Genomic DNA, 26,785 nt, shown 5'->3' on the forward strand with positions numbered 1-26,785 from the left:
ATGTCTATGTAAGGATGAAAAAGCAGGTGTGTTCTGGTGCAGGGAGGACAGACTTTTTAAAGCAGGTGGTCCACTCCGAAAGCATAAGGCCTTTGTTTGCATACTGTTAACATCAGGTAGGATTCGGATTAAGGGGAACGCTTATGCAACGTCGTGGATGGGGGGTGTCTGCCGGCAGAGGTGCCCAAGGGCAGGCTACCGGCGGCCACCTGCCACCCTGAGGCGCGGAGCTTTCCCCGTTGTGCTCCGGGCAGGGCGTTGCGGGTCCCCAGGCCCGGCAGGAGCTAACACCGACAGCACCGGAGCCTCGGCATCGCGGCGGGGCCCGCTGCCCGCCTCCCCCTGCCCTCTCAGCGGCGCAACCCCCGCCCACCGCCGGCACCCCCAGAGCGCCGGGGCCCCACCCGCCGCCGCCGCCGCCCGCCCGCCCCCGGTCCCCCCCGCCCCGCCCGGCGCCTGCGCGGAGCGCGGCGGCGCGGCGGGCGCAGGAATGCGCGTTGGGGTTAAATAGTGGGCGCTGGGCCGGCCGCCGCGGCGATCGCGGCCGGGCGGGGCGGCGGCGGCGGCGGCTCGGGGGGCTCCATGGCGCGGCGCGGCTCCGGGGGCGGTGGCAGCGGCGCGGCGCGGCTGTGACAGGCGCTCGGCGGCCGGGCCCGGCCCTCGCTCTGCCTCTCGGCTTCCCTCCCAGCCTCCTTCCCTCCCTCCCTCCCTCCCTCCCTCCCGCCCCAGCGCCCAGCGGGGGGGGCGCGGCGGCGGCGGCGGCGGCGCTCGGGTCGGAGTGAGCCGTGGCGGCGGCCGGGGGCTGCCGGCGGCTGAGCGGCTCTATGATGAAATTGAAGCCGAACCAGACGCGCACGTACGACCGGGAGGGCTACAAGAAGCGGGCGGCGTGCCTCTGCTTCCGCAGCGAGCGGGAGGACGAGGTGAGCCCGCACGTGGGGGTCGGGGACGGGGCCGGGGGGCGAGGACCGGGGGCCGGGGGCCGCCGCCCACCGTTCCGGGGCGCGGGCACACGTGCGCGGGGCGGCGGCGGCGCCTCCTTTGTGCGCGGCCCCGCCGGCGGTGGGAGGGGGCTGGGGAGGGGGGAACCGGCCCCGTGCGGTGACCGGGGGGCGGATTTGGGGATTTGGGCACCCCCCGGAGCCCCGCCAAGGTCACGGGCCCGGCCGCTCTCTGCGCGCTCGCCCGGCGGCCGCGTTGCACAACGCGCGGGGGGACCGGCTGCGGGCGTGCGCCTGGCTGCTGGCTGCGCCCCTTTATTTTTTGGGGGTTTGGGTCGGGTTTGGAACCCGCGGGGGGCTGTGGGTTGGGGTTTTCCCCTTTCTCTGCCGGCCGGGAGAGGCCGGCGCGCTCCGCGTGGCGAATTTCTCGCGTGTTCGGCGGGGAGAGGCCGCGCCGGGGGGCACCGACCTGGCGGCGGCGCCGGGGGGCAGCGGGGGCCGGGGTCTGCTCCGTGGTGGTGTGTGGGGTACGAACACGGCCCCGGGATCGCCCTGCCCGGCTTCTGCGAGCTAACAGCATCTGCCTTGCTTTATAAGGAGGAGGCTGCCCGGCAGCAGCGCTGCTCGCGCTTGCAGCCGCTCTGGTTTTTCCGTGGTTTCGGCAGCTCCCCTGGCTGCTCAGCACGCCTCCCTTTGTATGAGTGCAGTCTCCGGATGCCGCCCCCCATCAGGCTGCTCCTGGAGTTCAGGCACCCGTTTTGTGTAGCACCAGGGCTTGCTCGCAGCAGTTGCAGTTGGAAATGCATGGCCGGGGTCACCTTTGTCTGTGATTTCCATCCTTTCTTCATTTCCTGCTGCCGCTTCTTATATCATCCATGAATCGTCTCTTTGAATCAGATGTGACCCCTGGCTATTTCAAGCATTGCCTGCTCATAACACCCTCTGAGGGTAAAGGTGGCAGCAGCTCTGCTGCACCGTGTAGGAAGGGTGGATGCTGGCACACACTGCAGGTGTACGGCTGGCACGGGGCTGGGCTCGGGCGTTGTGCAAGCAAGCACACTTCAGGGTGAAATGAATGGGATAACGCAGAATCTGATTCAGGGCATAAATCAGATGTGTTGAAACGGCATTGCCTTGTGGTGATTTACTTCCAGAAAAGAGTGGTAATATCTTAAATTTGTTTAGATGTTCCCCAAGTGCCAGCGCTGCCTGTCTTGCTACAGAACCTGTTCCTCTCTGGTTGCTGTTTGTGATTGACTTGTATCACCAGCTGCATTCCCCAAACTGGTTGGATGAGGCTTGCTTCTGATGTTCTCGAATACTGTTGTCTTAATACAGCTCTGTGTAGGTGTACTTCAGACTCCACGTAAATGTCTTCAGTGTTTTTCCTTTCCACATCTCTTAGAGATTGCACTGTCAGCTGATCTGCATCTTCAGGGATCTATCTCGGAGTGCAGGGTAGCCTCTGCTTTGAAGGAGCAGAAAGGCAGTAGTACTTGGGAAACTGGAGGGGAAGGAGGGGAACAGCAGACTCCTACGGAAGCCAGTGGGGAAAAAAAAGTAAGCTTTAATAGTTAGATCCACAAGGTTATTACCCCATAGGCTGTGAGTTGCTTTGCGCTGGAGATGAAACAACAAAGCAGGTAAATGGGGAGAAAATATTAAGCAACGTACTCCATTTTAAGAGGCTTAAGCTAGAAAGCAAAAACTCAAGCTGTTTGAATGGATATATTGTCTGCAAGACTTTTGAAACAGTTCACATTCAACCTTCTAAACTGGTTAGCTTCTTCCTGTCTAAATGAATATCTGCAGCAATCTTCTGATACAAACCTCAGAATTAGCTTGTCTTTCAACTTCTGCTCTGGCTTTCTAAATGGATAGTTCATATCCAGTTGTGGTTGTGCTTTTGCTAGTTTTTTCTTCCTTTCTGGTACTTCTGACACATCTGTAGACAGCAGTCCTTTCATTCTTAGCACTCCTTTGGACACTGAAATCTTACAGGCTCTTACAGACTCCTCTCCTAAAACAGTTTTGCCATTTTTCTGATCATCTTTCATGTCCTTTAGTTTGATACCCGTGTTTCTGGAATGTGGGCAACAGTAATGCTGGTTTTGAATGGAGTCTTACAGTGTTATGTAAAAAGTTACTACTGCTTCCAGGAAGAAATGCTACAATAGGACCTGTCTTTATCATGATTGCCAAGCTGTTGTGTAGTCATCTTGTGATTAGCAGTGATATCAAATCATCGAGTCGGTTCCACCTTCCGACCTCTCAACTTGAAGCAGAAGTTCTTGGTGTCCTGCACGCTGGATTCATTACACATTCCTAACCAATTACCCTCTTCCTACTGCAACTTTGGAATACCAACAGGGGATCTTGTGCTGATCTATGGATGCTGCCTATCAATTTGGAGACTTAAATATTTCAGTAATAGCATGATTTCATTTAAGACTGTTAACAAAGGACGGTAAACGCACTATTTCCTTTCCCTTTCTGTTTACTACTTTATTTTTTAATTCAAGACATAGGTGGTTTCTAAAGTACCTCTGAGGCCAAATCCAGTCTGGTGGCCCTTGCAAGCAGTTGGAAATGGTTGCTGAACTCCTGTGCTCCGGCTACAACACTGTTCATTAGAGTTACCAACAATCCTTGCTGTGACAGACTTGAGAAGAGCCAGTTCTCCTCAGTGTGAGGGGGTGGAAACTGGCCTTGCCCACAGTCCTGTAACCTGTCAAGAGCTGCTGCTCTGTCCTGAGAGCCAGTGTTTGCAGTATGAAGCAAGTACTCATGAGAGGAGTGAAGTTTGTCTAAACGGCTGCACCACTGCAAAAATCATTTGTCGTTGCATCATCTTTCAAAGGACCCAGTGTATGCCAGTTTACTGGTAAAGCCCTTTTTGATTTTTTTTTTTTTTTAGCTTTCTTGCTGTGATATTGTATGATTATAAAACAGAAAAATCTTGGGGGAAGCCTAAACAGTCAAGTAATATGGCCAGTTGCTTTAGAGATTTTTGGAGTGTTTTAAAAGAACATCTCTTAGACTACTGTCATTAGTGTTGCCTGTTTTGGTCTCTTCCGATACTGTCATTGGGCTGAGGGAGCGAGATAGCTGGACATGAGATTAAGTGCTGGCTCCTACTGTCATTCTTAATGGAAATGAAGCAGTAATTGCAGGCACCGTCTGCCATTTGAACAAAACAAATTGCTGTAAAGGAAGCAGGAGAAATCCAATGAAAAATGAATCAAGGCTACGCAGGCATGAAGTGTGCGGGGGCTGCAGGCTGTCTGCGTCGAGCAGCCAGAAGCTGTTAGGTGCGTGCAGAAGGCTGAGGGCATTCAGCAGACTGGGATGGGCTGGCGGATTTGTGCGTGAGGAAATGCGAGTCTCTCTCCTGAGCAGCTAGGAGATGTGGACGGCACCTCCAGGATAAGCCCCAGGAGAGCCTCTCCCAGCACTGTGAGGGCTGCCTGCTTCCCTCACTTGGAATTGCTTATTCATCCAGGGCTGTGTGAGCACTGGCTTCACATAGATGCTGCTGGCACAGGGTCTGGGCAGGCTGGGCAAGGAAATGCTTACCTTGCAAAGTGCAGAACGAGGCAAGGGTAAAGTAATAAATATTTTTTTTCTAGTCACTTGGATAGCTAAAACAACTTGAAAAGATAATTTAATTTTTATTCCATCAGCTACATATTATACAGATAAATGAGCAGTTATGCTGAAATACCTTGAGTGTAAAACTTGAATGTGTTCTAATTATTTTGGCAGCTGCAAGCACTGCTTTGTGTAATTCAATATAGCATTGAAAGCTCTACTTTAGTGTTCAGCCAGCAGTTAGTACTGACAGATCTAAAAAGTAGTTTTATATGAATTGTTAGCAAAAATCGAAGGAAAAACACCTGTTTTTTCAATTCTTATTTTTTCTGGTTTTGTTGGTCAGCCTTCTAGAAGAGACTTACTACTGAAACAGTAGTAAATATGATATTGTCACATATGGGAAATGTAGTTTTCCCTCCTCACTGTACCAGGGTGTACACTTCTGTGTTAGTTATTGCATCTTTAAGTTAATGCTAGGGTGCTAGTATTGTTTATCCTTTTTGGTCCAGTTTAAAGGTTTTTATTTCTTGGGCTATAGGATGTCAATATTTAAAAAACCCTGGTTTAGTCTGTTGTTCCTAGCAGTCACTATTTTGCTACTTAAGTAGTGCTCTTTAATTTCTTTAAACCTTTTCTTGATATTAACAACAGTTTCCTTAAAGGATAAAAAGGATCCAGGAAGCAACAAAGCATTTTAATTTACATTGGTCTGTATCATCCACTGGTATAAACTGGTGTAATGTTGCCCAAATTACAAGCTCAGAGCCCAGGAGCATCACCTGGCTATGCTGGCAAAATAGTGGTGTAGGAATTAGTTGAACTTTAAAAGTGATGAATATCTTTTGTATTTGACTTATAACTTATGATTTGGCTTCCTTATCCTGCAGCGCAAGCTCCCAGGTGTAAACACAGCTGATGTGTGCTTCCAGGTGTGACTTGAAGTGTGACTGTCACACCATAGTGGAGGCTGGTATGCTCTCCAAGCTGATGTATGGACTGGAGCAGGTTATGTAGCTTGCTCTATGGTTGTTTAATACAATACAGGCAGGTCTTAAAATACTGGGGAATACACACTTCCATATATGCAGGTGTGCTGTAGCTATCACTTGTTCTCTGTCATGCCCTTGCCCAGCTAATGTGCAGGAGGAATAACTGACACAGCATGGTGGCCTGCTTAGTTCTGCCTCAGCATTTTCCTGGCATTAGGACATCATCTGTGTGGTCTAGGAAGGAGCATATCAGCTCCACGACCTATAAATAGCTTCCACCATGGCCCTCTTTGAGGAGTCCCAAGTCTCCTTGGTTATAATGTGTCTACAGAGACAGCATCTGCTTGTGTTGTGTCCCTGCAGGCCCCTATGGGATTCTGCAGAGGTTTAAGTTCATGTCAATGTAAAGAAAAATAATTGAATGTTAGGTCATTGTGGTAGGACTCAGATCAGGACTGAGAACTTACTGAACACAAATGCCTTGTTATTCCTATTTCCACAGGAAAAGCAGCTTTTTGCAGTCATTGCGTATCCAGCTTGCCTTAACCTTGGGATCTTTTCTGACAAACTGTTTGCCAGCAGTGGAAGTCTGAAAGCTGTGCGAAGCTGCAGGAGTTCAGCTGTCAGCCAGGGATGAAGCTGCAGTTTTAACTCATGCCTCTTTAGATGCTGAAGTCAGTCAATTACCAGCTGCTTTTTAGTGGGAAACCTGGATTCCTGTTTTTTCAGCACCCGTGGCATTACTGATCTCAGTCAGTGTGAATGTGTTTAACAGGCAGATAGTTGCTCAAACTGGGCTGAGGGCTGAACCTGCTTCACATCAGGCTAACATGTTGTGAATCAAAACCTGTTTTGTGTTTTGCCATGTTTAGAAGAGGCTTTCTTTCCGAACTAGTAATACTCGTGTTTAGACACTTGAGAAAATATCCTCTGTAGCTTACTCTCACCATGCTAAGTTTACTTTGAGGATTTAAACTGGTGGCTACATTTTCCTTTGAGTCACCACAGTTAATTCAAGGGTGCACAAGCTCTCAAGTCACTGATCCCTACAAAAAAGTGGCAGACTTCAGAAACTTCATGAATATGTGTATATGTATGCTTGTATATATTTGCACACACATGTGAGACACATATAGAGACATATGTCTCTAGCTGGAATTTGAAGGCATGTTTTAAATATTTTCTGTAGATAAGAGTTCATTGGCCATGTGTTGATGTGTGGTGTTTTTTGTTGTTTTTATGTGAAGTGTTGTTTGTAGAACACTTATGAAGCTTATTTTAATTAGGTGGCTTTCTCCATCTATTCCAGCTTGAAGAAAGATGTGCTGGCTTTGTCCAGATACTGATTTCACAGCACACTGCAATGTGATCTAGTGCTAAAGCCCTTCAGTGGAACCAGTCCTGCAAATGTAAATATTTTGAAATAAAGTTATCTTCAAAGATGTATGGTTTGGGTTTTGTTTTTGTTTTGTTTGGGGTGGGAGGGAGAAGGGGGTGTCAAAGGATCTTTAGACAAAGAAGGCTACAAGGTAACTGGTGCTTGTCAAGAAGTAACCTTGTTGTGTCTGTATGTAGAGCCCAGAGGTTCTCTGAGACTTGGAGCTCTTGCTGCTGAGAAGCAGCTGGAAGCTGATCCCTTAGTCAGACGGATTATGTTGCTGAGTAACCGGTAAAGCTGAGTTCTGCTGCTCGAGATTAGGTCAGGGTTTCAAGTTGCAAAGAAATGGGCAGCAAGATGAGTTTCAGCTATTCTGCTGCTACCTGTCTGACATGTCTTTTTCCTTGCTCCGCATTTGCCAGCAGAAGTGGGGAAGGGCTTGCTCTGAAGTGGGTTGGGGAAGTGACCCTGCCTGGGAAGTGAAGCTTACTCCTATGGGTGTTTGGGGAGGGGAGGAGGCCCTTGTTCATTTGCAGGGCTTTGGGGAGGCCAGAAATCTCACTTCTACACGTGGCTGGTCGCAAGATGCATACCCTTCATTGCACCTAGGTGCTGTCAAATCTGCTTCTCAGAAACTTAGTGAAGCTTAGGAGGAGCTCTGTAGTTACAGGTGACTTGAGTGCTTGTTGACATGAGGAAACATGGTGTAACTGAAGTGCTGCAGTACTATAGGGCTGCCCACTCCCGATATGAGCACTTTAGCCTAAGAACAGAACAAAGTACTTCAAGCAGTTGGAGAAAAGTACGTGAATTCTGATCTGCCATAACAAGATGTCACCCATGTGTGTGAATTTCATGTAAAATAGAATTTATAGAATAACAATTTTAATTGCAAGTAAAGGCAAAACCTTTCTCACGGAAGTCTGTTCTCTTCCTTATTGCCGTATCTGAATGCAAAAATCACTTACAGATGTGGTTTTGAAGTGCTGTAAAAATATGTATATATTAGTTTTCAATCATTCATCTTTTGAATGCCAGTAAAGTTGTGCTGACTGATTCACTAACTGCCTTGAAAAGTGATCTTGACATAAAGTTAGGAGGGTATTTCAGACTTGGATGTTGTACAGACAACACAGCTTTATGGGTTGCTTTCAAGATACTTTGCTCAAGTTACTCAGTTCTGAGATTAATGTACTGTTAGTTATTATGCCATTTCTTCTCTCTGTTTGTTCAGTGAGATTAAATCTTTTTAAACCTGCCATAGCTGGGGACACTGCTTTTCAGTGCTTTTTCTGTAAAGTACTGTATGAGAAGCTCTTGAATTTGGGTTGATCAGGAATCGTGTGGCTACAGTCATGCATTTCTGCCCCAGTTTGTACAGCGTTGACCCTTGTATAGCTGTGTACTCCTCAGTGTTGAGCGTGCTCAGGCTGAAAATGAAGCTTTAAGCTACAGGTTGGTTTCTAGACACATCAGCTTCCTGAACTCCTTGCCTCAGTGTAAGGGGGAAAGTAAAGATGTTGCGGCCTTGAATTGAATTGTTTTTTTTAAATGCTGTCAAGTCTGATCCTAAGGTTTTTCTTTTTAACTAATGTATAATTCTTGAACATTACATCTCCAGTTTAGGGCAAAAAAAAATCATTTTGAAAGTGATAGCAGTAAAGAATGAGAACAATAAGGAGTCAGTCTACCAAGAATAAATGCAACCTGTGTGGTACTGCTGCAGCAAGTTGTAAAGCTCCACTGCATTTTTCAACTTTCTGGAGTCCAAAATGAGATATTCTAGGACAAGGATACCATGGTAACCTATAGGGGAACTGAGAAACTATTTCAGAACTACTGAAATGAGGCGAGGAAACTTAAAATAGCAAAAAGCGTCAGATAAAGGAAATCTAACTACAACAGCAGGTTGAAATGTGCTCTCTAACTTGAAATGCATGTGTTTTACCCAAATTCATACAGGGAATCCTGCAAACGTGATGCAAGCATCTATTTTATCGTTTGATAGGGTTTCTTTGTAAGAGATGCTTTTCCTTGCTTGGCAGTAATGTTCCTGTGTTGCAGCATTCAAGTCAGTTTCCCAGTTCTTCTAAGGAACCTCCTGAGCTAAAAACTATTAGAGGTCACAAGTTTGGAGGAACAGTAAAATGCCCTGTTTGTGTTCCTACCTGAGCATCTGCTGATGGCCATGTTTAAACAGATTACAGGTCCTGACTGACCTTTTTGGCTGTGTTTGGCTTCAGCTGTCTGTGCCTCTAAGTTGTTTGTTACTGGCAGTCCAACCACACAGGTCGAAGTTTTCCATGTTGAGTGTGCTAAGCTAGGCTGTATTGACTTCCAACGAAGTAGGATCTCTTCTTACATTAGGGATGGCTTTTTCCTTTAAAGATCTTTCCAAAAGACATGAGAACATAGTGTGTTAGTCCTCTGTAACAGCATTTTGATAGGGTTTTCTACCTCTTGCCCTTAGTTTTTTCTTATACTCCAACCAGTTTAAAGCTTCTGAAATTGTTTGCATGTAAGCCACCTCACAGAACTTGGGACCTAAATTCCTTATCTTCCTTGCACCTGCCTTGTCCCTACCTTCTCTGTGCAGGGTTTATTTAGCCCATGTGCCCAAGCTGTGCTCTGGACTGGAGCTGCATGTGCTCAGCAGGCATTTGGGGCCAAGAGGGTGATTTTTTTTTTCCTCTCTTGAAAGTTGTTCCTTTTAATTGCCAGTTTTATTACATGTGGAATGAAAAAAGGGCAAACTTAGCTAACCCTGTCAGGTAGCTGAAGCAGCAGGGTAGACTTGGTGGCTTGGTGGGAGTGACGGGAGAAAATGGGGAGTGTGGTGGGGAAGAGAGGGGAATCGACATAGCTAGGCTGGGAGGACAGTTTACAAAGACAACTAATGACAAGTAATTCCTGTGGAACCTTTTCAGCTATAGGGCTTTCCTTGTGAATAATGCATCTACTATGGAAAAACTCACATCTTCTGGTCGGCTTATAGTGGCTTCCGCTTCTCTCTTGATTACTTCAAGTTGTGGGCAGTCGTGCTTTGAAGTCAAAGAATCCAGCCGTGTGGGTTTGCTTGTTCTGTCTAGCAAGCTTCAACCTTAACCTTGATTCTTTCTTTTTAAAGTAAGCTCTTCTTAATGCAATTATTTCTGTAAGCTACAGTGTCTCATGGTTAAGGAAGACAAAAAAAAAAAATATTTTGTAGCCTTAAGTCAGTTTCTACCTCTTCAAATGCTTGATAGGGGAGAAAAATTAAGGAGAGTAGCTTTTGATTGTAATTTGTATTACGTTGAGCTGTTGCCATTTTAATCTTCTGGAATAAATGGCTGCTAACTGTTTCACAGGTTTCTTTTTGACTTGAATGTTAAACAGGCCAAAACTTTGGCATCTGTCTCTAGAAACTTTTTCAGTTGTTTGTCTGCAGGTTTAACATTTATAGTGAGCGAGTCCCATGATGCCACATGCTCTGCAATTACCTTTGTTTTTTTGGTTAACCATATCTTGGTTAAGCATACTGATAGCTGCTTATTACAAGTAGGCTGGCTAGCAGTTTCTCTTCCTCACTACGCTCAAAGGTCATTGCTATTCCTGGACTTGAAAACAAGGTAAAAACTTGGTTAGTAAGGCTGAGTGGAAGAATCCTTCGTTTTCTTCTCTTAGCTGAATTTTACAGCTTTACTGCCTCACTTGGCAGGTAGACAATGATAGAAAATAATACCTCTAACTTAGTCTTTGGGGTAAGTTAACCTTAAGAACATAACTAGGCAAGCAGATTTGATACCACTACTCTGTATTTTGGGCATCTTTTAAAGAAGAGAAACAGTCATCTGTAAGGCGTTTTCAGAGATGGGAAAAGGGAAGTGATCACTGGCAAATAATCCAGTATAATAATCCTGCATCTGCATTCAGAGAGATGTGACACACTTTTCCCTATGCAGAAAGTGCTCAAAAGTACAAGAGTAAAACTTGTGCATAGGCCAGGAAAAAGAAAGGTGCATTAGGTACTCCAGTCTTGATTTCAGTAGAGTACTGCTGTCTCCATGAAGATGAATGTCATCAGATGTCCAGGTGACCTGGATCACAGTTGTCCTGTTTTGCACCTCTGATATTGAGGGGAGGTGAATTGATAGCCTTATGCTGCTGATCTTGCACCTTTTCTGCCAAGCGAGTGCGTTCTCAAGCAGCCACAGCTTTCTGGTACATTCATTAAGCAATCTGTCGAGTCATTCGGGCACTGTGGGGTCTGTCTTTGGGCCAGTTACAGATGGAAACACCTGAAAATTAACTTGCTATATGGAATTGAATCCTTCCCCTCCCACTCCCCCCCAAAAAAGCAAGTGAGTGCAAGAATGTCTGGGGTGCTTTTTAGCCTCATGACCCGACCTTACAATTGGCAGCTATCAGGTCTCACATTGTGTAGCAGTTGCCTACCATTGAGTATGTTGTTGCCAGCATCTCCCAAGATGGGTGTCTCGTGCCCTGGTGGCTTCTGGAAGGTGTTACTGGGAGGGGGAAGTTGTGCCTTTGAAGGTCCCAGGGATGTACCTTAGATTCAGACTACAAAAGCACTGGGATCACAGGAGACTGAAGCACACAAAAACGATGCTTGAGAAAATACTTCAGCTGCAAGGTTAGTGGAGACTTTTTGATAACTATCTTTGGGTAGTTGCCAAAATGAACTCCCAAGCACTTCGCAGTTGATTGTATGTATGGCTGTAAAGCTGATCAAGTAGAGTGATGTATTTTAATGCTGATTGCTTGCTAGATGTATTTGCCTCTGCTTTTTGAAAGGGTAATTTAAAACTAATAGATACACAAACCCAGCACAGTAGACTATTGATTGGGTTAGTAGTAGTAAACAACTATATATTAAGGCATAAAAAGCTCTTGGTTTTATGCTACAATGCCAGAACCAGCAACCTGATTTATCCCTTAATAGTAATTAAGAATTTTATATTTAGCCTTAACTAAACAATGAGTGCTGATTAAACTATTTTATTAAGCTGGGAATGATTTAATGTGATATAATCATCCTTTTGTTCATCCCTGTTGCTGGCTTTCACATGACTGCAGCGAGTGCTGGTTTGATCAGCAGAAGATAATGTGTAATGCTGATGTCTGGGATCCCACAAGCGTGTTCATAAACTCGATTTTTACAACTGCTTTGTAAGCGTTTTCAACGTGGTTCTTCCTTGTAGTGATTAAGTGCTCCACCTATGTGTTTAAAAGCTTGCTTCAAGCTGCAGTTAGCTGAGCTGTGCACCCTCTGCGGGAATCTGTTGATATCAAAGCATGCTAGGAGACAAAACTGCTGGCTGTAAGGGTCAAGTTCAGACACTTGTATCTAACAATGTTCCTTTTGCTGGCTGTTAGTAGATTAGGTAGCCAAATGAAATACTTCATTTGACTGAAAATCTGAACATCTAGATCAGATATGGAGGATGGTTTTGTACTAAATGATGGTCTCTGCTGTGTTTCTTCTTTAGTGTAGGAAAAATCATGGGCAACTGGTGCAGCAGAGAATCCTTTGGAGTAGGGTGGTTCTTGGTTGCAATGAAATGCTGCAATGAGAAAATACCTGTCTGATAAGGCTTTTCTACGTGTCCATCAGTATGAATGTATGTTTTTGCATTCACGAAGATGCAGTCACTGTAATTACACTGCCCAGTTGCTGTAGGTGAATCTACAGCACATTTCTGTGAGTGCTGAAGGGACATAATATATGTGTTGCACATATCCCTGTTGCCTTCATCACATAATTGTTCTTCTAGTTAGTTAAATAGGAGGTGAGTTTAGAGACCGTTAGAGGTAGTTGGTGAGGGCTCGACTGTAACTTCACTCGTCTACCTGTGGACAACATTAAACCTTTAGTATGTCAACTTAGTCTTTTAATTGGTTTTCAAGACTTGAGTACTGATCCTGTACTGTTGCCCTGTGACTTCAGGGTAGGGTTTATCTAAATGTTGCCTAGAATACAAAGTGTTAATCTAGGCACCTAGATGATGGAGTGTATTTCAGACATGTCCTTCTAAGACAAGACTGTTCGTTGCTGTGTAGTTGTGAATCAAGGTCTTACTTTCACAGTCTTTTACTGAAAATTACTCTAGACATGAGGCATCCTAGTTTTCAGTATGTGAGGATGAATGTGGAGATGTTCTCAGCTCCATACATTGTAAAGTACAAGTCCTGTAGGCAGTGGTTTGTAGATTGGTATATATCAATGATATTACCAGGTGACACAAGTTTTAAGTGAAATTAAAATGTTGTCTTTGAAAACTTGGTATTAAGCTTAGAAATTGTTTAAAATTCAATGTTCCATTTTTTCCCTCTTAGAGAAGTGTTAAAAGAAAACAGATTGAACAAAAGCCAGTGAAATACTCTTTATAATTTAGTTACGCAATGTTGTAAGCTTACCGTCCTAATGTCATGTTTCAGTTAGTGAAAAGAAGCTTGTGTAGGACTAAAAATTACACATTTTCAGATGATCAGTTCTTCAGCCAAAAGTTGCCATTTCTTAAACAGTTTAACGTGTGTTGTCTTAATTTTTGTACTTTGCTGATTAGATGATATTAAAACTTGGTATTGTTATCAGTTTTTTTTTTTACAATATGTCTTCATTCTCATGCATATTGTATTGTGTACTTTATCTTCAGATGCTTAGACACAATGAAATGTATGAGCAAGATACTCCAATAGCGTCTTGGCTTTATATTAAAAAGGCTAATGTTAATAATTCTCTGTTTGTTTTGTGCTTCTTACAACTCCCGGCTTCCTGTTGTGCTTCATTTCTGAAGTCTATAATCCATTTGTCTAGGTGAATCAGTGCATTGCAGGAGAAATAGGTAGTACCAAGATTGCTGAATTGTAAGCTATACTTAACAGTCACTTGCAATTATTCATAGGTGCTGTTGGTAAGCAGTAGCCGATACCCAGATCAGTGGATTGTGCCAGGTGGAGGAATGGAACCAGAAGAAGAACCCGGGGGAGCAGCTGTCAGAGAGGTGTATGAAGAGGTAACAAACAAAACAAAAATCATCTGCTTTATCACAGAATGGCTGAGGTTGGAAGGGATGTCTGGAGTCTCTAAGCCCCTGCTCAAGCAGGGCCTCCTAGAGCCGGTTGCTCGGGATCATGTCCAGATGACTGTTTAATATGTCCCAGGAGGGAGATTCCACAACCTCTCTGGGTAACCTGTTCCATTTGTGCTGCTGCTATCATATGGAAATCAAGAAGAAAGAGGGAGCTCTACCTCCTTTATCAAGGATTTGATCAAAACTTCCATGATTGTGAAATTCAGTTCTGTATGTTAGGATCAAGATATAGCGTGGTGAGGTGAACTAAACTGTTTCCCAACACACTCTCATTTCATAGTTGAACTTTATAAACACTTACCTGGAAGCAGAACTGTTACTTCATGCCAAATGAGATGTAGTGTAGCATTTCTGTGTTAATGCAGAAAATGTACGGTTTGCAGTTCTTCTAGAACAGACTGAAGGTGAACAAATCATGAAGTACTTCTATGCAAGAAGGATAAATAAGTAGACCTCTGAGGAGTTTCCAGACTACAGTAAATACTGGAAACTAATATGTCTGAGCAGTTGAGAATTCAACAATAAAAGGACTTGTAAGTACATGTGAGGTTGTTTATCTATAAAGAATGTACCATAGGTATGGTCTGCATTTCTAATCCTGCTCGTACCCTGAGACAAAGCAGTTATAAGTCTAAGTCTAGATGAATTAATGCAGTTTCCTTACTCTAGTATGGTATTTAAATTTCAGATGCAAAATTTTCTAACTTGCTATTTATTTTTCTTAGGCAAACTGTTAAAAATGGTAGATTAAATACATAATAATTGGTACTGTAAGCCCAATAAAACTTCTAGAAAATCACACTGAGTTAACTAATTTAATTGGAAATTCTGTAATGTGCAGTTGACCACAGATCAACTCTAATAATTTACATCATGTTTCTTAAATAGAAAGTACAAGGTTTTGCAGAAAGTGGATGCATGCTGGGAAGTAAGTGAAGTACAGACCGTCTGGTAGTATTAAACAGCTTTGTCATCCCACTATGACAAAACACATTAATGTTGTTGTTAATTATCAGCATGCATAATGTTTTTATTAGAGCTTTTCTCTATTTTTGATTAGCTGTACTACTTGGTGTTTTAGCTTGCATACCCTTCGGTCTGATTTTGCTGTGTTGTGGAGGCTTGGGAGTTTAATGTAAATGCAGCTTGCCCAAAATTCTGCTTGCTTTTTAGTGTCTAAATGAGTTCTGTGGTCTCTAATTCACTGAGCTTGTTTCCCCACCTTATGTGGGGAACAGACCAATATGGTATTCAGCGCTCTTAGCAACCCTCATGCAACAAGATGCAAGAATAAATAAGCCTCATTTATACAAGGTTATTCTAGACTTCTGGGCTGTGTTCAGTTTTTGCTGTGGGGGCCAATTTTGAGCTGCCCAAGACACATCCAAACAAGCGCTCCTGTAAAGGAAAGTGAAGGAAACAGCCACAAGGCAGTCAAGTGCCATTTGAAGGGAGCAGATATCCAGAACTGTATAGACAGACAGTATAGGTACCTTTAGGGAAAGTCATGACACATCCCCCATCTTGAGGGGACCTGGCTGCACTTAATGTCATCAAAGTTGCTGTGGGGGCTTGACCAACTATTCAAAAGTTAACAGTGGTCAAGCATCTGTTTGCAGACAGTGCAGTGCTAGACACAGTTGTCAGTTTAACTTCACAGCCAAGTAGTATCACAGTGGGAGTTGTAGTACGGAGGCTGATAATTAGTTTTCTGCTACCCCAATTCTGCTCAGAAAATATTTTGTGTACTTAAAGTTGTGGCCTTACTCACAAATTTCTGCGGTGGCGTGGTGAGAGGGGAGCGAGTGGGGAAGGTTAAGCAGCATAGCTGCAGAATATAGTTAGGGGGTACATTGTGGAGCATACATGTGGTATGAATTTCTGTTAAAGTCCAATCAGAGTGCATGTGCTGCCCAGACATTGCAAACTTTATGGCTGCATCATAAAGATATACTAAGACATTGGTTACTCCTGAAGAAAAAATTTTGCAGATGATGCATAGGAAAAAACAGGATACTGTTTTTCAGAATGCTGAAAACATCTGCAACCTACAGATTCAAGTGTGAGTCTTCAAAAATTGTCTTGTATCCATTGAAATTTGACATGTTACCTTAACTGCAATACTGCTGCAGTCAAAATTTTCAGTAGGAGCCTTCATGATAGAAAAGCTGCATGTTATGTGTCTGAAAAAATGTCTGTATTAGTGTTTATACACTATGTGAGAAACTTTCTGAAGTTAGAGAACCCAACAGATCTGAAGTTCTTGACTGGTGCTAACAGGGTTGTTTTAGTCACAGGCTGAGTTTTTACTCATCCTTATTATGGTGACTACACCTTTTTTATGGTATTCTCAAGTAAGGTGTGACCTGCCAGCCATGCCTCAGCTCTTATCTGTGCTTAAAAGTGCATAAAGGTTTTTCAGAAGCTAGGGGCTTCAGTAAGCAACAATTATTTGAAGATGCTTGTTCTACAGCTTCAGGATTTTCAGCATTTGATGGCTTGTGTATCCGATGAACATTAAAAGTTCATGTCCTAATTTAAAGTATTATTAAACTCTGGGCTGAATTTTGTGTGCTGCCTTGAGACTGCAAAGGAAAGTGCCACTTTTGATCAAAAGCCAGCATGGTATTCAGGGCTTTGACTTGAACCATGGAAATTCATACTAACCTTTCTAGAGATGGATGTCCTTTCTATTTTTATACTAAGGTCAGTATCACCTGGCAAGCTGGTTACAGTGCAGTGAAGTGAACTGTTAAGGATTTTGTGAATGAATAAACTTCAAAGCAGGCACACTGTGGCACTGGTTTGAACTGTGTTTCTTCAGTCTTGGGTCATGCATAAACTAACCGTCAGTTACCATTAATTTATTAAAACAGAGAAACAGATCGTGGGTGTTGTAGTGGCAGTTCCTAGTGGTAGGAGTGTTAATAGTTCACAGTACGAGAGCCCACTGGCTCTAAAAGTCCCTTGGTTCCCCACCAAAATGGAGTATTTAAAATCATTGTTTTAAAATACAGACGAAGATCAAATGTAGTCAAATCTGCATGCACTGCGGTCCTACAGTCAGATTGTGTGACTTCAGATTTTTTTATCCTTAAGCTCTGTTTGTATGGGGGTTTTTACATCTAGTAAATAATGTTTCTGCTTTATCATTGTTATTTACTATAAATTGAACATCTGTCTTTTATGGGTTACAGTAGGTAAGATTCCTTAGGTAACAATTCCTTTGGTACAAGTTTGTACAAACCTGAAACTAGGATACCAAAGTGAAATTACAGTATAAAGCAGTCCCAGAAACATATTAAACCTTGTTTAACTGTGGAGCTACTTTGTTAGTGAATTTGGAGCTTAGTCTTCAATGAGGTAGTATGAAAGGTGGAAATGGGAATTGCTTGCACATGGGGTGTTCAAAGAGAAACACAACAGAAATAATGGTGATTAAATGATGACAATCTTCCTCTCAAAAGGAATGAACACCCTCTCATTCCCTTTTCTTCCATCTCAGTAAAAAGACTCTTGCTCTATTTGTACCTAGTAGTATACTGAATTGCCAGCCAAAAAAACATTCAATTCCTCCCTGACCTGTGGGAATACAGCTTCTGAGAAGAGGAGGCAGATTCTGATGGTTAATCTGCTGCAGCAGTGTAAGTGCCAGTAATGTTATCTAAGACCTCTCAAAGGAAATAAAGGAATCTGCTCTAGTGAGCAGCTAATAGTTGAAAAATGGTTGGGTGTTCCAGACTGGAACTATGTAGATACTTAAAAAAAAAAAAAACAACAACAACAAAAAATCCTTTCAAATTAAAGATTTTGACAGGCACAATGAAACACTGAGTTCTATAAAAGTGTGCAGAAGAGAGCAAGGATAGCCTGTCACTGTCTTTTCAGGAGAATAGCCAGTAAAGTACTATCCAACGGATCCCACAGTTAAAATAAGTCTTCTGTATTGCAGATTTTAAGCAACTTTCTGCCCTGGTAGACTGTTAGCCTAAAAATAAAATTCCAGTGTGACTCTTGCTCCATCTACAGGAAACCCAAGGCAAGCATGACTGCACCTTCTGCAGGGTAGCGTATCAGGATTGGCCATCAGTGAGGAACCTCCAGGCCAAAAAAAATACAAGATAAAGTGACCAGTGTTTACTCCTGCGGTTGGATTTAGTCTTAGTATTAAATACATGTATACATTCAGATCTAAGGAATCTGAAATATAAGAAATCTACCTGGTGCTTATAGACATGCAGTAACTTGTCTGATAAAGGAAATGCTGTTTATTCAAACTTCCTCTTGAAGTTTAGTATCTTCAAGTAGCCTATTGGATTTTTTTTTATTTTTTTTTTAACTTAAAAAGCTGTGTTTTGTTTTAACAACCATGGGCACATAATGGCTGTGGGAAGAAAGATGAAATTGTTCAAACTCTAGAATTTGCTATCGTGTTGAGTTACAAGCTTAAAACTGGGAGTGTAGGAACTTTATTTGACATTCCAGGAAAAAAGATAAAGCATTTCTTGGTCCTCTAGGACTCACTGATGATTTATTTTGAAGTTACTATGTAAAGGAAAGAACCTGGAGGAAATATTTTTGTTAGCAAAAATACTTTTTAATGGTCTGTCAATTTAATGGCACTTTTTAAACTATGAAGATGATTCAGTCAAGGTCAGAATAGCTTATTTGCAGAGGAAAAAAGTTATGAGACTTTTGTCTCTGTTAAAAGTTGCTGCCTTTTTATGTTTTTGGGTATGAAAGTTTTGAAAAATCCTTCTATCTGAAGGAATGGTGCTACATTTTGGAAGCATGTATCTTTTGCCTAGAGATTAACTAGAAATCAGTGAGAGATCACATCTACGTGACACCATCTGGTTGGGCAAAAGCTTCATTCTGAGCTTTGGGGGATTTTTACACTTAATGTCATGGAGTGCAGCTAATTGTTTCATTCACAATTACTCGGTTGAGTATTTGTTTAAACCACTGACTTGTATGGAGGGAGAACAGAAGCTGTTAAAAAGTAAATTCCTTGTGCTCCTTGTGAAATTGATGATAGATTCACATTGTGAATATGGGACACTAAGAAATGGAGAGAAAAAGAAAGCTCTGCAAGAAAGCTATTTAGTATTGGTAATGGTGTTTGTGCCATGTGTTAGTTAATTTTGAGACTCCCACTCACTAGTTCAGAGAAATTCTCCTGCGTTTCTTGTGATTTTTTTTGTCTGTCAGCATTCTTGCCAGAGTCCTGCCAGTGATAGTAGTGGATGTAAATGCTTTCCCAAATCTTTGATATAAATAAGGCCTCAGCTAATTCTAAACTCCTGAAAGCTTGGGAGGATGTTTTTGGGTGGCTTTCTTTTTTTCATTTATTTCAAGTAGAAATCTTGAAGAATATAGTGATTCCTAGATTTTGCTGCTTGAGAAGAAGGGCAAAAACTGAGGATAGGCATTAACTTCTGGCCTCTTTAAGTTCTGCTGCTTCTTCAGAAGGTACTATAATGCTGAAGAAATTAGGAACAAAAAGCTTGAACACTTACTTAGGGTGTTTCTCTAGGCTACTGAAGTCTTTCATTGCTCTGTGTGAAGCACAAGCAGTCTTTGGTGTCTCTTGGGGCCTGTCGCTTCCATAATTAACATGCTGCCTAATCACTTATCCAACAGGCACAGTTAACATTTCAACTTCATGAGCTCGAACAGGTATCCCTTTCAGCACATGACCAGAGTAATGTATACAGTTTTGCATCAACTTTAGGGCTAGTTTTTGCTCTAGATAAACAAAATGCTTTTTTTGTTGCAGGGGCTGAGATCACATTTCTTTCATCAAAACTGCTTAATAAATAACATCAGCCATCTGCTTTCTTTAAAAAGAGAGACACAAAACATTCACTTGTGAGATCTTGATTAGACTTATTGCCAAAGCCTGCCCAGTTGTCTGTCAGAGTTGCACATTAAAATGTAAATAAGATCCATATGGTCCTTTGTATAAAGACACAAGACATCAGTAACTTTCCTTGATTAAAGCTGGAAACAAAGACTGAACACTAGAAAATGGCATCTTAGCACTAAGAAGCCCTGTTTCAACTACTGGTTATACAAAGCAAGACAAAATGTAGATATGGCTTAGTGTACCAGTAGACTGCATACATGTTCAGATCTTTGTTGGATAGACTCTGGTGTGTTTAATATAAATGGATGATCATAAACAACTTATCTTGGAAGAGGCATTGTATGTTACTTCTGTAAAAACAAACCCTGGAGTATTAGTAGGATACAATGACCGCCTTAACTGCTGAAAAGATTACTAAGCACAGGATGACATACGTAGGGGTTACTTAAGAAACTAGGAGCAAATCTCTAAATGTAAATTTCTTTATAATGTTACTAACTAGAAAAATAATTCAAAGCTGTAGAGATTTGGAAATATAAATTTAGTTTTTAAATGACATGCCAGAAGTTATGCTTTCATATGAAAGCCAGCATACCTTAATTCATTATGCTGCAAGATCCATCCTTTTACCTGCAGTTCAACTTGTTGCTTTATTTTGAGGACTTGAACTTGAGTTTCTGTAAGAAACAGCAATGGAATTTTGATAATTCTGTCTCTAGATAAGCTACCCTACTACTTTAACTTATCTCTTAGGCTATCTTCTTCCCTGGATAATTTTTTTCAGTATTGGATGTCTCTAATAAAATACAATTCACAAAGTCCATGGTAAATAAAACAGTATTCTGGTCTGGATGGCAGTGCTTGAAAGAATTATATACTCTTTAATCCACAGAACACAAACTTGTCCTAGTGTAATATTCCAAAGCTAGAAACTCCAGAAGCAATGCAGCACTGTGTAGCTAAAACCTATGTTAAAGCACTTGCTGAAATGTTGCTATAGTATATTGCAGTTTTTGAAATTAAAAAGCACATGTTAATACTTTTTTTCCTGTCTTTTTTTTTTTTTGTAGGCTGGAGTAAAGGGAAAACTAGGCAGACTGCTTGGGATATTTGAGGTGAGATATTTCGTTTACTTCATAAAGATATCTTTTTTTGGTGGGGCTGGGGAAGGGGTGGAGTGTCTGTAGTTTGACTCTCATGGGAAAAAATAAAATAACTTCCATGCAACAGTCAGACTTAAGTGTTACTTGCCTGTACTTTTGCTGTGCAGCTTTGAATACTGCTGGAAGACACATCAGACAGGTGTTTTTCTTCTGTTGCTACATGAGGGGTGAAGGTTTGCATAAGAGTGATACTTAGAATTTTTCTGGGAAATCAGTATCTAGCAGAATAAAAAGAACAAAAACTGTGGACTGGCTGCAGCACAGTGACCTTTCACTGTGTGGATTACCTCTGTCAGTTCATGTATTTGATTTAGCTTGTTCAAAAAAAGTCAGTGCTTTCAAAATAGGTGGTTAGTGCTGCTAACATGGCAAACCTATAGAGGTAATAGGAGTTCTGCATTTGTCATGATTGGAAACAGATGCTATTGTACTTGTACTTACTGAGTGAAACTTCTGAGCGTTGTATAGGTTATCAGGCCACATTATATAGTGGTCCCATCTTGACAAAAAAAGCCTTTCATATAGGAACTTGAGTTGTGAAAACAGTTCTAGGACACGTAATTAATCACAGTACAGTACAACACATGTAGAGGATATGTAGTGGGTAGTACTAATGGGCAACTGCTAATACTAAACAGGGTGACCAACAACACAGAATACCAGTTTCCCATATATCGGTACAGATGGGTAGTCTGAAAATAAGAGCTAGGGTTTACTGGAAAATATTCTCCAGGGTAAGTAGTTGCTAATCTTACAGTTGTGGAAAGTCTGTAATACTTAATTATTTTTATTTTTTTTTGCTGCAATTAAAACCTCTACTTTAACATTTAAGCAGAACCAGGATCGGAAGCATAGGACATATGTTTATGTTCTTACTGTGACGGAAATACTGGAAGACTGGGAGGATTCAGTTAATATAGGTAAACACATTCTGTCTTCATACACTATACTTGAAATTATTTATTAAATACATTTTACTTTCCGAAGCAGTCCTTGTAATCACTGGGTAAAATTCCTGATTCTGTTCTATACAGTGAAATAAGTAATTGCTAGTATTTACTTTCACCTTAACCTTATTATTCAGAAGTGACAGTGCTGATGTTAAGGTAGCTACTTGTGTATGTACATCTATGTACAGCTGAGGTAATATCATCCCAAGTCTGTGGGGAGTGCACTTTGTTAATTACCTGCCAGGTTCTCTGTACAGCAACACTGAGCGGTCCATTACTTAAGAAGATTGAGGTTGGGGGTGGTTTTCGTTACTTTTCATGCCTGGAATTGTGCAAGGACTGTGAGGACAGCACTGGTTTGTTCCTGCTTAGTGCCAAGCTTCAGGGTAGATGGGAGCATCCTGCCCTGGGGCTGCTCCTGACTCCCCTCTCCTTGGAGTACCTCTGGGGAGCACTGCTGGCAGGGGTGTGCCCTGGGGGGGGCACGTGCCCTGGTCTCAAACTGGCAGTTCATAGATGTCTTAATAGCGTTCAAAAAGGACTGACTTGTATAAGAAAGAAGGTATTAGGTCTATTTTACCAACATGTCTTAGAAATTATCTAAACATCTCTCTGGTATAAGTTAATTATTTTTGAAAACTTAGAGTTAACCTTAGTAACTCTACATGGGTATGCTTTGAGTACGGAACACTGATTTCCAAATTAGACCAGGCTACTCTTACTCTGTAACTTCATGCATGTTCATTCTTCAGATTGGTTCAGTGCTAGACGTGACGGTATAGGAGGGTGGTACTCTTAAATATTATCCTTTCTGTTAAGGACTAGATGTAGCTTCTGTAGCATACAGACAGTTACGTGAGCTTCTGTCTGGTACCTGCTTTAAGAGATTTATCTGAAATGCCTTATTATGAACTATTTCAGTAAGCTTGAGTGACTTTCTTGCATTCATCAATATTTTTGATGTCTCTTTACTGTCTTCTGCCTGAAAACTTGAACTTCTAAAGTAAATGAGAAAAAGTAAGTTATCAGATAGCAACAAATGGTGCTGGTAAAAATTTGTAACTCCTTGTTTTTCTTTGTGGATTGTACTCCTTCAGGAAGGAAAAGAGAATGGTTTAAAGTAGAAGATGCAATCAAGGTCCTTCAGTGTCACAAGCCTGTTCATGCAGAGTACTTGGAAAAACTGAAACTGAGCTGTTCACCCACTAATGGAAACTCTGTGGTTCCCCCTCTTCCAGATAGTAACTCCTTATATGTCACTTCTGCACAGACTTCTGGGTTGCCCTCTACTGTGAGATAAACGTTTGGATTACCTCTTTATTCATGTCATCACAAGGGGAGACATCTTTGATCACACGTAGGCATCTGTATAAGTGTCAATTCTAAATGAAATATGTGAATGTGTCATAGTGTTGAGTTTATTTGAACACGTCTTTCCTTTTCAACAATGTAAAATAGTATTTCAGCAAACCAAAGCCATATGGATTTTTTTAAGATGCCTTAGTAGGCCATTTTTAAAAAGAAATAGGAAACTTGAGTATATAAATTTCCTTATCCGCTAAAATGAAATATGCATCTCAGTGGTGTTCAGCTTATTTAAGACTTGTCAGTTAGCAGTTCTGCAAGAGTACTTGCTATAGAAAAGCTTGAGCAAATAGTCTTATACTAAACTCTTACCTGGTATCCACAAGTGAAGCGCTAAGAACTGAAGATGGCACTGTTGGGGACATGAGTGTGGTGAAGGCAGAGATGCGTAAGTGTGACTACAATAAAGCACTAAACCATGTCGAGCCTGTCAAGAGCAAAGGATACCTTCCTAAAGCACTGCTTGCCTCAGTCACCCGAAAGGTTGCCTTATCCTATGCAATCTTCACGTAACGTAGAACTAGAGCAAGGACGGTGAACTTGTGTCTTGTGACTACCAAAACCATTTGCTGTACTTTTGTTATTTGGTCAGCTGATGAGCTGTCAGAAGATACATGCAGAAAATGCTGTGGATTTCCCCCCCCTCACCTCCTGTTTTTCCTTCTAGCATTTGGATATACATCCTGTTCATGGTGCAACTGCACTCCAGGTTCCAAAAACTTCTAACCTTCAGTGACAAGCATCTTACTTAGTGCTTGTGCAGTTCGTTGCCCTTTAAAAATACTTAAAGGAAAATAAGACTTACTCAGCGGGCACCTATATCTTACAGAGGTGTCTGTTAGCAAGCACGTGTTGAGGTGTCTTGCTCAGCAGGAACCAGTTGGGGTTCCTCCTGGGCCTTGGAGGCACGTGGGCTGATACTTACACTAATGGAAGAATAATATTCCTTTGTCTTATTCAGAAGGTATGCTGAAACCCCCAATTTTTATTTTTTTTAAGTTAGCTCTTAAACACTTCAATTTTACTGTTTTAACATCAATTGCTTTAGCTTTTTTGAATTAAAAGCTGACCTCTTCATAAAACCTGCCTGGCAGAAATGAGGCACAGCTGACAACTTTCTTGTTTTTAATTATTCTCTTTTTTCAGCCAAAAAGATGAAACCTAAATCCACTGTAGGTCTTAATGTTTTTACTGTAGGGTTATTCTCTGTCTCTTGCGCTCTCTCCCTCTTTCTCTCCCTCTCTGTGGATGTATGTATGTTTGTGTATGGTTTTCTTCTACAGGAACACAACCTAATTCATACGAACACCCTAATTCTGATTTTTTTGTAGGATCTAAACCCAACTATACCTCCTCTCCAGCCAATCAAAACAGAGGTTGAGGTAAAGCTTTACCTCGCATGTGAAGTTTATTCTGGTTATAGCTCATTCTCTTCATAGCATTGGAACCTTTGTAAATAGTCCAACTAGTAAATAGTGAGTGTAAAATGGAAAATAAATGTAATTTAAACCTTTTGTTACTCAATACACAAATGGTTAACTTCTACTTTTTTAACACAAATTGTGTAAAATGCTGCTATAAATTAAACTTTTTTGTGCTGTTACACTTTTTTAGGAAAAAATGTTGTTGCCAGAAGTTACTCCTTAGAAAAATAATCTTGTGCCATATGTAAATGCAGTGAAACTAGGGAGACAGATGTTCTGATCTCTTAATGCTGCTCTCTTTGAAGAGGCATAAATACTACTGACAAGAGGCATGAGCCACAAAGCTGAGGACTTGTGAAATGGTGGTAGGGTGTGTGTTCCTCATCCCTCTGTCCAGGTCACTCCCAGAACTGGAAGGAACACACAACTTTGTTCAGGCGCATCTAAACATGGAGGTATTTATTGCAAGTAGCTTGTCCTTGCTTTTAGTCATGAGGTGAGAGGCTGAACTCTCAGTGGTGTCAAAAGCAAGGTTTTGCTAGGCAAAACAGAAGGTGGAGTTGAGCATTTTGATGAATGTCTAATCTTTGTTAAAATTATACCTACGGTGTGTAAGGGTACCTCTGGCTCTAAAGCTGCCTTTAAAAGAGTGGAAGATTTAGCTCTCTTTTTTTGGTCACTTACTTTTGATGCTTTATTTGTTCAGTAGTACTTTTAACACTTTAATTTGAGCAAACTTGTACAGGCTTTCTTGTAACAAGATTCTATAGGATATGTGAAAGCTACAAGAATCCAGAGAATTCTTACTCATAAAAATGCTTCTGTCTCGGTTTCAGATTCTTGGAATAAAACCAATCCAAGCTTATATAAGACTTAGTGATAATGCATGATCTTATTTTGTAACTCTTGAATTATGTATTTGATAATAATGTAAAAATGTACAGTATTGCTGTTGCTAACAAACTCAGCTGATTGCCTATAAATATTTTGGTTATTTTTTGGTCACACATTTGAGCTGTTCAATAGTGCCAGATGGATTTTTTTTAGCAGCATTCATTGTATAAATCTCTTCAGTCTCTATGCAACCTTCAGAATGAAGCTCTGTACTGCTTAGTTTGACTTCTACTCCCTTTCAGAGGAATGGTCTGGGAATTGTACAAACCTTGACAGTAAAGGTATACTGAAAACACTTTAGTTTTGCCACAGGAAAACTGCTTTAGTAAGTGAGCAGTGGTATGGCTTTAGTCTAAATGAAATCTGACCTAGACTTCAGGAAGGGTTTGTTCAAAAATCAGTTGGAAAGCTATCTTTTTTGGTACCTACCACTTTAAGTGTAAAACCATTCTGCTTGTCCACGCATCTCTCTTTAGATGGACTAAACCTGTTGTGTAAGAGCAGATGGGGAATTGTTCTCATGCCATAAATTCTGCACAATGTACCCAGATCTGCTTCTGCAGAGTAGGGTTAGGGACGTGAATCTGCAGATTTCAGAAACCTAAACTTGTACCACTGCTTTTCCTACCTGTTAAGTTGTGAGATTATTATAACTTAGCTTATGGCAGTATCAAACAAATAGCCTTAAAGTTTCAAAATGTGTGAAGCCAGAACGAAGGGGAAGGGGTATGTTGTACACCAGAAGAAATACTGAAGTACTGCACAGAGGCTGTTAAAGTGAAAAATCTTATTTTGGTGCTTACTGCACCCTGACTTAACCTTTCAGTGGTCTGTTAACAATGTGCTGTAAAAAAAAACAAAAAAAAAAAAAAAAAAAAGCAAACACTTGGTTTAGTTACCAACATGGTTTGTGAAATGAAAACTGAAGGGAAGGGGGGGGGGGGGGGGGGGGGGGCAAAATAAGCTGTAAACATTTTGACCTGCTTGCATGGATTTTCTTTAAAGATTGATGTAAGAATTTTGACTTTTTATATTTGAGAAATACCAAAATAAAATCTGAATTAGCCCTGTAGAGGATGTAATCATTTCATCTCAATTTAACCTCTCTGAACCTCGCTCCTATC

General features: G+C 41.7%; 1 protein-coding gene across 2 annotated transcripts; it reads left to right on the forward strand.

The window, feature by feature from the left end:
• Positions 1-486: 486 nt before the first annotated feature.
• NUDT4 (nudix hydrolase 4) lies at positions 487-26,614 on the forward strand. 2 transcript variants are annotated; one of them, XM_082760552.1, is made up of 5 exons: positions 487-923; positions 13,808-13,918; positions 20,936-20,980; positions 21,861-21,948; positions 23,076-26,614. In XM_082760552.1, exons 1-5 carry the CDS (start codon positions 825-827, stop codon positions 23,276-23,278), a joined length of 546 nt encoding a protein of 181 aa, XP_082616678.1. In that variant the 5' UTR covers positions 487-824; the 3' UTR covers positions 23,279-26,614. The 2 variants fall into 2 exon arrangements, with proteins under 2 accessions (XP_082616678.1, XP_082616679.1); XM_082760553.1 differs by having other exon boundaries at positions 496-923; positions 21,864-21,948.
• The last annotated feature ends 171 nt before the right edge of the window (positions 26,615-26,785 follow it).

This window comes from Aythya marila (assembly GCF_965140915.1).
Source record: "Aythya marila genome assembly, chromosome: 1".
NCBI classification, from domain to species: domain Eukaryota; kingdom Metazoa; phylum Chordata; class Aves; order Anseriformes; family Anatidae; genus Aythya; species Aythya marila.

Coding starts and splice junctions, on each gene's coding strand:
- NUDT4 (XM_082760552.1), top strand. CDS start 825: ATGATGAAATTGAAGCCGAACCAGACGCGCACGTACGACCGGGAGGGC. Junction 20,981..21,860: donor GACTGCTTGGGATATTTGAG/GTGAGATATTTC, acceptor TTAACATTTAAG/CAGAACCAGGATCGGAAGCA. Junction 21,949..23,075: donor GGAGGATTCAGTTAATATAG/GTAAACACATTC, acceptor GTACTCCTTCAG/GAAGGAAAAGAGAATGGTTT.